Source organism: Spinacia oleracea, chromosome 1 (genome assembly GCF_020520425.1).
Source record: "Spinacia oleracea cultivar Varoflay chromosome 1, BTI_SOV_V1, whole genome shotgun sequence".
NCBI classification, from domain to species: Eukaryota; Viridiplantae; Streptophyta; class Magnoliopsida; order Caryophyllales; family Amaranthaceae; genus Spinacia; species Spinacia oleracea.
The window spans coordinates 127,077,231-127,086,876 of record NC_079487.1 but is presented as its reverse complement, the minus strand read 5'-3'; the positions used below and the strand labels follow the sequence as shown (position 1 = coordinate 127,086,876).

General features: G+C 39.8%; 1 protein-coding gene across 2 annotated transcripts; it reads left to right on the top strand.

Moving 5' to 3' along the window:
* Positions 1–5,691: 5,691 nt before the first annotated feature.
* LOC110782961 (ADP-ribosylation factor 2) lies at positions 5,692–9,574 on the top strand. Of its 2 annotated transcripts, XM_021987247.2 has the most exons (7): positions 5,692–5,850; positions 6,708–6,883; positions 8,084–8,154; positions 8,401–8,520; positions 8,745–8,863; positions 8,948–9,029; positions 9,230–9,574. In XM_021987247.2, exons 2-7 carry the CDS (start codon positions 6,736–6,738, stop codon positions 9,233–9,235), a joined length of 546 nt encoding a protein of 181 aa, XP_021842939.1. In that variant the 5' UTR covers positions 5,692–5,850; positions 6,708–6,735; the 3' UTR covers positions 9,236–9,574. The 2 variants fall into 2 exon arrangements, with proteins under 2 accessions (XP_021842939.1, XP_021842938.1); XM_021987246.2 differs by lacking the exon at positions 9,230–9,574 and having other exon boundaries at positions 8,948–9,071.
* The last annotated feature ends 72 nt before the right edge of the window (positions 9,575–9,646 follow it).

Genomic DNA, 9,646 nt, shown 5'->3' with positions numbered 1-9,646 from the left:
TTTTGTCTTATGTACATGTACCAGATCTTTTTGGTGCTAATTCTGTACTTCTCACACTTGTGCTATATAAAGATTATAAACGAGTCCAAATTCAAATCTTAAGAAATCTTAGAAGTAACCATTTGCGTTTCTGTATTCTCTCTTTTTTTTTTTGGACAGCATACTATCTCTATTACTTGAACTATGTGACCGACAAAGTTGTCGATGTTACACACATTTTACGCGTATACGGAGTACTTTTTACAGTAGCTCCAAGTTTATGGTCGGAGAAATGTCCAATTTATAGAACAATATGAATCTTCTGCCAATGTATCCTTATTCCTTTCCATTTAAAAAAAGAGTCACTACACAAAAGTATGATCGGTTACACGACACAATCCAATATCGTCTTTAATAGACTTGCTAACTCATCCACGCTACTAATCCAATATCATCTTTAATAGTCTGGTTAACTCATCAACACCCCCTCACAATACATGTCATCTTTATTACTCCGTATACACTCCATCATTCGTACGATTATACAAATCCTCATTAGGAATAGTCAATACTACGAGTGTAGGCATTCACCTTATGAGTTGTGACTGCGAGGTCAAAAGGTTTCATAAGTTGATTGTTTTTGGGTTAACCACAATAGATATTTTATATTATTAAAAAAGTTATTATAATAATACATAATTAAAGATATTAATAATCAAAGTTATATAAAAATAATATAAAAAATTAAGCGATTCATCTGTACAAAGGAATAATCTGTATTAAGAAACATACTCCGTAATAAGGAATTAAGGAGTAAGGCCCTGTTCTTTAGAGCTGAATTGAACTGAACTGAACTGAACTGAACTGAACTGAATGCTCCTGAACTGAACTGAACTGAACTGAACTGAACTGAACTGAACTTAACTTAACTTAACTTAACTTAACTTAACTTAACAGAATATATTACCGAAATAAATAATTAATAATTAATAATAAAAAATGTTAAATAATAACTAAATAATAATTATTAATTAATAACTAAATAACTATATAATAAATTATAATAATAATAATCTGTAATTGATTACTCAATAATTACAATAAATGATAAATATTAATAATAATAATATTTCATATTTAATAACTAATAACTAAATAATTAATAACTAATAATCCGTAACTAATTAATAAATAATATTAATAAATAATTAGTTATAAATATAATAATAATAATAATAATAATAATAAGTAATATAATAATATAAATATAAATATAAATATAAATAATAAGTAATATAATAATATAATAATATAAATATAAATAATTATATAAGTAATATTAATAATAATATAGTAATAATAATAATTATTATTATTATAATAATAATAATTATTATAAAACGTTACAAGCTTAACAAGCTACAAAGATCAAATGAACTACAAGAAGTTGGAGGGGAGCCGAGATACAATCTGGGCCCCCACTCCTCTAGCTATGGCGAACCCGATCCTGCTGAAAATGTGGGCAGCTGCCCGTGCCCCAATGTCTTGAGCCCTGGAGTACGCCTGGACCCGCTTCAGCAAAGAAACAGCCCCTTTCTCTAATTCCCCAAAAGAAGAGAAGGAAAAAGGGAAGAAACCGTAACCCAAAGCCCTACAACGTGCCCCATACTTATTCTGCTTCCGCTGCGCTGCAACCGCCACAACCCGACCCGGAACGAAGCCTGACAACCCAGATTGCGTCATAGGGGAAGACCCAGTCAAGTCAACACACACATCCAGACCACCATCCCATGAGTAAAGCAGTATATCTGCAGGACGAAGAGCTCCATCACTCTCACTAGTCAGCCCAACATCAACCTCCTTGCGAGCAGAAATCCCCGACCGATAGCAAATATCCAAAAGGGTATCACGAACAACATTATGCCGATGTTTGATACCCACAATCCCAGCACAAGACACGGCATGATCCCCATAAATGTCCCCGTCGAAAACCCGAGAGCAAGCAGAACACGGCGTCGAATAAGAGAACAACGGAATACCCAACCGATAGCAAAGAACCGAACGATAAGTCTTACCGTTCATAGTCTGGCCTAACCCCGAGATGGGGACTGCCCGCAACCAAGCCGAGGAGTGATCCCCCTGCTGTGATTTCCATAGGGCAACAAGACGCGAAGATAAGGAGAAGGCGGATTCCGCATCAGCAGTAACCTTCGTGAAATATATGTCTGCCAATTTCTTCATGAGTCTGGGGGCAGCGATCTCACTAGGGCTACGCATAAGGTCGGTCTCCACGGTCCTATTGAAAAGACCAAGAGCATCGTCAAAGGCCGGTCCCGGACCATCAACACCTGAAAGCCGAAGAAGCGAATCCTGCAAACCAGAAGACTGCAAACGGGATGCAAGAAAAGCATAATGCCGAACATCACCAGCTGAATAAACACCCAATCCTCCATAAGAATAAGGCAAGGTGGAAAGGCGCCATTGCCAGTCACCGAAACCAGGTCCCGAAGCAGTCACGATGCGCTCTAAAGAAGCCCGCAAAGCCACATCAAAGGATAATTGGGCCGCTTCGAAAAGATGAGGCGGACAAGTGCGCATAGCAAAGTAGAGTTTAGAAACTCCAGTACACGCACGAAGAAGCAACAACTCACACTGGGGATCATTAAGCTTGGCTACAGCATCCATCAACACAACAGCCTTCGACACACGCTGCGAAACCAACTCCTTACAAAAAGAGGAATCCGTACTGACTGGGCCACCAAGCAACTTAACACCAAGCGCAGGACGAGCAATATCCGTAGGAAAGACACCCTCTAGACGACTGCGGGGGTCCTCCGAAGGCCAGAAAACCTCCGTCTTCTCAACATTAACATGGAGACCTAAATGAGGACCCTCCTCCAAAATCAACTCCAAGACCTGTCCAACCACCAAAGTGTCACCAACGATAGTGCCATCGTCCAAGTACCAAGCCTGAAGAGATAGATCAAATGAGTCTCTGATTCGACACACCAATGGATGTAGAACCAGAGAAAAAAGCAAAGGGCCGAGAGGATCCCCTTGCTGTACACCCTGACAAGACCACAAGGTATGCTCCCCATAATACAGCCGCGCTGGAGAAGAGTAGCAGAATTCAACCCAACGCGAAAGAGCAGGACAATGAAGCCGTACCTCACGCAACAAAGCCGAACGATCAACTAAATTGAACGCATTCCGAAAATCCACCAATAACATAGAGAGGCCAACATCAGCCCCACGAGCCTCAACCAACCGATTGACAGCATGGAGACTGGCCTCACCACCAGCTGGAACCCCAACTCCAAACTGAAGACCTCCAAAGTAGTTTCCTAAACGCGGACCAATCAAAGCTGCCCCGACCTTAGAAACAAGGCGCCTCCAAATAGTGCCCACGGCAATAGGCCGAATACCCCCACCAGGCTTAATAAGTGGCGTAAGAGGAGCACTAGCAATGTATCCTCCAAGCTCAGCGGGACACTTTCCAGCAAGAAAGAGATTAACAACCTGAGTGATAGCATCCACCAACTCATCAGAAACAGCTACAGCAGCACCACCCAAGCAATCCAAAAGGTGTTGAGCACGCAAGCCATCTCTACCGCACGAAGTACCACGCGGAAAGCCCATAATCTGAGGAAGAAAGAACCCTAACGGCAGCAGTGTAGTGACCGTCAGAAATCTTTCTCTTGCATTGCTTAATATTACGCTCCGCCAAACCATGGTCGTCGTCAACATCCAATAGAGGGGGAGACACACTAGCCAATGTGTCTATGACAAGTTGCTCAGAACCACCAGGCACACCCCAAGAACGAATAGCAGAGGTGATACTCTCTTCCTGTTGCCGCCGCCTAACGCCGGAGGAACACTCACGATTACTTCGTGGAGAAAAAGTCTTGAGGGCACAAAGAGGTAACACGAGCAACTGAACCCAACAAGCGATGTCATCTGGCCTGCAAATCACCTTATCAAGCGCCCCTTTCAGAACTCGCGAAAAACCCAAACGACATTTGGGAGGGATGGATTTCACAGAACGCAGCCGCTTGGACCATAAAGTGTTTAGAAGAGCAACATCAAAAGAAAAATGATGTTCTCGAGGCGCAACAGAAGTAGACAGCTCGGAAGCAGGAGCTTGCGGTTTTTGAATACCGTAGAGAGTAAAACGAATAGTACCATCCCCAGAATCAGGTGGGTCCACAAAAACCGTACTAGAACCACTTCCATGACGACACCTAATACGATGAGTATGCGTCTTGAAACAATCTCCACATAACCAAATTCCCATACGACGAAAGGTCACCTCAGCCGTAGTAAAAACCTGCAAATTGGTAGTAAGGGAATGACGGGTTACATCCCGCACACCAGTGCAACAATGTCGATCACGTAAGTGAGTGATCAGAGAACTCCTCACCAAACCACGCCCACCTCCATCCTGGCACCCGCTAAGACCCACAAAAGGGCAATGAAACTTCTCTACGGAAGCCGCCATAAAAAAGCACTTCAACCAAAAAGTAACTTCAACCAACGAACACCAACGAACACCACACAGCAAACCCAAGAGGACAAATCACCCAAGAGAACACACTCACGGTTGTTGCACACTCACGATCAAAACACCCAAGTGAACAAAACACTCACGAACAACAATCACGGTTGTTGCACACAAGAGAAGATCGAAACGCCCAAGAGAACCCCAAAATGAAGCTGAGCACCAAACTGAAACCCACGACTGAAACAGAACCCCAAAGTGATCTCCAAATTGCCGGGAAATGATCGAAACACAAACTGCAACACCAAAAACATAAACTGCAACACCAAAACCAAAACGCAACACCAACCTGCGAACCAGACTGAAACGGAACAACCCACGAACTTACGAACAAACGCACTTGAAACTCTCGAACGGAACTGAAACCCAGACTGAAACCCAAACCACCGAACAACTGAAAAGCCACCGGAAATGTTTGAAAACCCAAAATGAAACCCAAACTGAAACTGCCGAACTGCCGAACTGACGAACCCACGAACCTGAAACTGAAGCCGCGCTAAACCACCGGAAATGCCTGAAAACCGCCGACACATAAGCCCCCTGAAAACCACCGGAAATGCCTGCTTAACCACCGGAAAAGGCTGCGAAAATCGTTGCTAACAACCTGCGAAAACCCCCACGAAACCGCCTGGAAACCGCTTGAACGCCGTCGCCTGACACCTGACCGCCCTCGCCTGACCCCGGCACACCGACGCCGACGCCGGAGATCCCTGGATGATCGACGAGGAGGGAGCCTTAAACGCACGTAAACATCGTGCCCTAATCGCCTGTTTTTGAGAGGATTATTATTATTATTATTATTAAATTAAATTAAACTGAACTGAACTGAACTGAACTGAATGCTCCTGAACTGAACTGAACTGAACTGAACTGAATTGACAAATAAATCCTGAAACTAAAATTAAGAAAAAAAAAAAAAAAAAGAACAGGCCTAATCTGTACAAAGGAGTAAAATTCAAAGGTCAAATAATGGAAGCATCATTTGGATTCAGTTTCCAATACGAATCAAACTTCCATTGACCAATTGAGCACCAATGCAGCTGACCCTCCATTTGTCGTTCTACAAATCAAACGTGGCACCATGTTAATGGCTAAACAACCCCAAGATTCACCTCCCTTCACATTTTCTTCAATCACATCTCAAGGGGTATTTCCGTAATCACAATTAAACCACGCAATTTTTTCCGGTACCCCTCTGTCAAAGAACACCCCCTCTTATATCCCACCTCCCTCTCTTCTTCTTCTCCCCCTCACTGATATTCTACGCTACCTCTCTCTCCTCTTTCTCTCTCTAGTCTCTACGCGCTTCACAGGTGCGTTTCGAAACTTGCACTCTGCAAATCTTTGTTTCATTTTTCGATCTCGTCTGCATTTTTTTGCGTTTAAATTTGAATTTTTATGTAGCTTTTGATCGACGCATTGAATTTTGTGATTCCTCATTGCTGATTATTAGAGAATCTTTTAGGTTATTAAGTGATTTTACTTTCATGTGATTATTTGATCTAATTAGCAGTATTTTCAGTGAATTATGCATTCTCATTGTTGATTTAGATTTGATAATTGTCATTTAGATGTTTGATTCTTATTACTGCTGGTTTTAGAAACTTTTTTCGATGATCTGAAGATTTTTTGGTGTAAATCGTATAGATCTGTAGAATTATTTTTAGATGGAATTTGAATTTTGAAAATGACGATTTGGTTCAGTCGTTTGCGAATTAGATAGTAACATGATATTATGATGCGATTTGGTGGTTGTTGAATAATGTTGTCATTTATAAGATCTTTATGTAATGCGCAAATGTTAGAAGTTCCAAAGCTTGATTGTGTTTGAATTACGGATTTTCATAGTTTAATCAGCTTTTTTGATCTGATTTTTAGCGCCTGCGAATCATTTGTTGTGGCGATCTGAGAATTCAGTTGCCTAAATCATATGGATCCAAGCGTATCGTTTGATTTTGAAATTCAAATGCCGATTTTAGTTTGGTGTTGTGAATTTACCAAATATGTGGCAATGTGCTAAGAATTCTAGATGATCTAGTGCTTGCTTCATTTCTTCTTACGTTAATTCGTTATATTCTGCTTAATTGTGCATCTCGTATTATAAATGAGCCTGAATTATTATTGCATTTTTGGTGCCGGATGTTGATGCATGAATTTTTACTGAATGTAGAAGTTAGTGACTTATTTAAGGGGGAAATATGGGGCTTACATTCACAAAGCTGTTTAGCCGCCTCTTCGCGAAGAAGGAGATGAGAATTCTTATGGTGGGTCTCGATGCAGCTGGTAAGACCACCATTCTTTATAAGCTCAAGCTTGGTGAGATCGTCACAACCATCCCCACTATTGGTAAGTCATGATCCTTCAGTCTCCCTAATTGCTTGATCTGTGTTTAATTTAACTGTGATCTCGGGTTGTTAGAGTTCTGATAGTTAGTTTGCAAGTCTTGTACTCATATCTGTAGTTTTGAACGGTGGATCTTGTACAATTTGCATCCATCGGTCATGAGTGACTTTTTTTATGTAATGACTGATGGGAGCATGTGTTTCTGCTGGTGCGACTTGACTATATGTTGCTCAGACCTTAGAGATGCAACTTGACTATTATATTATGTGGGGTAGCCATATCAATTGGTTCTTTTCCAAGCAGCTTGACTTTGTGTTTGTGATATGAATGTGGCGTAATTAATCTTTCTGGGACCTATTACACAATGTTTCCATGGTCAAGGGTCTCCATGCACGGCACAAATCTTGCCAGTAATGGCATTTTTAATTCCTTGAAGTATAAATCTGCTAGCTTCTTTTTCAAAAACAAAAATTGTGTGAAATATTTCCATATCTGAAATCCTGACTGTGCAATTTGTCACACAATTCAATAAGAAGTGAGCATGCATGATAATATATTTTGAAGGTGGGACCGGGGGAGACTATCTTTGTCGAAGTAATCTACAGATACCTAGAAGCTATGCAAGGCTCTGAGTCTCTTGAAATCAAGAAGGTTTTTTTTGGTTCCCTTCCATGGTAGAAGAATACACAAATCCTGCAGGATTAATACCTAGAGGACAATGTGACCATAGACTGCATCTTGTGGACATTGTGTAACATATCGGCCTTATCTATAGCGTATTGAAATGAGTATTATTTATAAACCATGACTTTAGTGATGTGTGCATCAAAATGCTATTAACTGTAGTATGATCCTTTCCTTATGAGCAATGAGACTGTGATTTTGTCAGTCAAGTAAACATGTCACTATGTAAACATGCTATGTTATTACGTATATAGATGGAAAGATGTCTACACTTGTATGAAGCTAATATTTATTTTACATGAGATAATAGTTTCATAAATTGCTTTGATTATTGGTACTTTAAATGTGATGTAATATGAGCAGGGTGTTGTTGCACATTAGTCAATCATTTCATCTTTTACATTTTACAAGACCTGCTAGTTTACAAGTATATCAGTATAACATGTGCTTTCACCATATACTTCTTTTATAAAACCCTTTGGTGGCTTGTATCTTGATGGAAGTGGTCTATTTTTTCAGGATTCAATGTGGAAACTGTTGAATACAAAAACATCAGCTTCACTGTATGGGATGTCGGGGGTCAAGACAAGGTTTGCATACTGCCTTTCACTTAAAGCAGTGTATTAATCAATGGTGCATTTAGTATCCATATATGTTAATGTAATGGCTTGCTTATCTTCTAAAGTAAATGTTTATCCTTTTTTCTCCATGGCCTATGTACAATGTTTCTGATGCATTTTATTTTGCTAAAATGGGGATAAGAAAAATTCCATCCATTATCCTTCAAATAAAATAACTCCTATGAGACACTTATGCTAAAACCCATGTGTTTGCAGATCCGTCCATTGTGGAGGCATTATTTCCAAAATACACAGGGGCTCATCTTCGTGGTTGACAGTAATGATAGAGACCGTGTTGTTGAGGCAAGGGATGAGTTGCACAGGATGTTGAATGAGGTACTTGAATTCTTGTTGACTGATTGATTCAATAGTAGTGTCATAGGTACATAGTGTAATTATGGTCAAAGGTACATTCTTTCAGGTCAGTTTTTTGTATGATATTGAAAGATGATTTCTAAATTTATGCATGTCCGTTGAAACTTGGAAATATGCCCTTTTTTTTTTATTTTGATCGATGAAACTTGAATTAGACCTGAGTTGTGCCAATTTATTTTGCTCAGGATGAGCTACGCGAAGCAGTGTTGCTTGTCTTCGCTAACAAACAGGATCTTCCTAATGCGATGAATGCTGCTGAAATTACTGATAAGCTCGGCCTTCACTCTCTCCGACAGCGTCACTGGTAAAACTCATACTTGACTGACTTTTTCTATTCAAAAGATTTTTTGTTGTTTTTTTTGTTTAAACTGCTTTTCTGTATTTTCAGGTATATTCAGAGCACTTGTGCAACCTCTGGGGAGGGACTTTATGAAGGTTTGGATTGGCTTTCGAACAACATTGCAAACAAGGTAAATACCATTTCAATCTATATCTGATTGTTTATGCTATTCTCGATGCTCCCTAATGATTTAGCAATTTTCTATGGATCATATATCTTCTCAGTCTTTGCGAAAGTAACAGATACTTTTGTGTTAATTTCTTTTTTCTTGAATAATAATTGTTGATGATGCAAGGTTAGACTAATAATATCTACTTGTTGTGATTTCAGGCTTAAGGAATTGGAATTTTGTCATGGCCTGTTGGTCCTGGATGCAGGGGTGAAGATTATCTAAGTCGCGTTTGTTTTTGTTAACCATTTTTACCGTAGAAAACTCAGTTTGTGGTTGTAATTTTGTGGACCGGAGCGATAAGTTTTTGGCTTAGAGCTTTGCATATGGATATATGTTACTAAATAGCGGTTGAGCGTTGTTTGTAAACACAAGATTCTTTGGGTTCCCATTTGTGTAATTGCAATAGATGTAACTGAAAGTTAAATACTAGCCGTCTTTGTGAGGCTCCTGATAGTGGTGATTCAGTTTAGTGATTTTGTATTACTATCCTTAAGTTACTTTCACATTATTCGTTTACCAGTAGTTTATATGGCCTTGTGAGCTTGGATAATGCAATCTGTATTAGCTGCAGGACA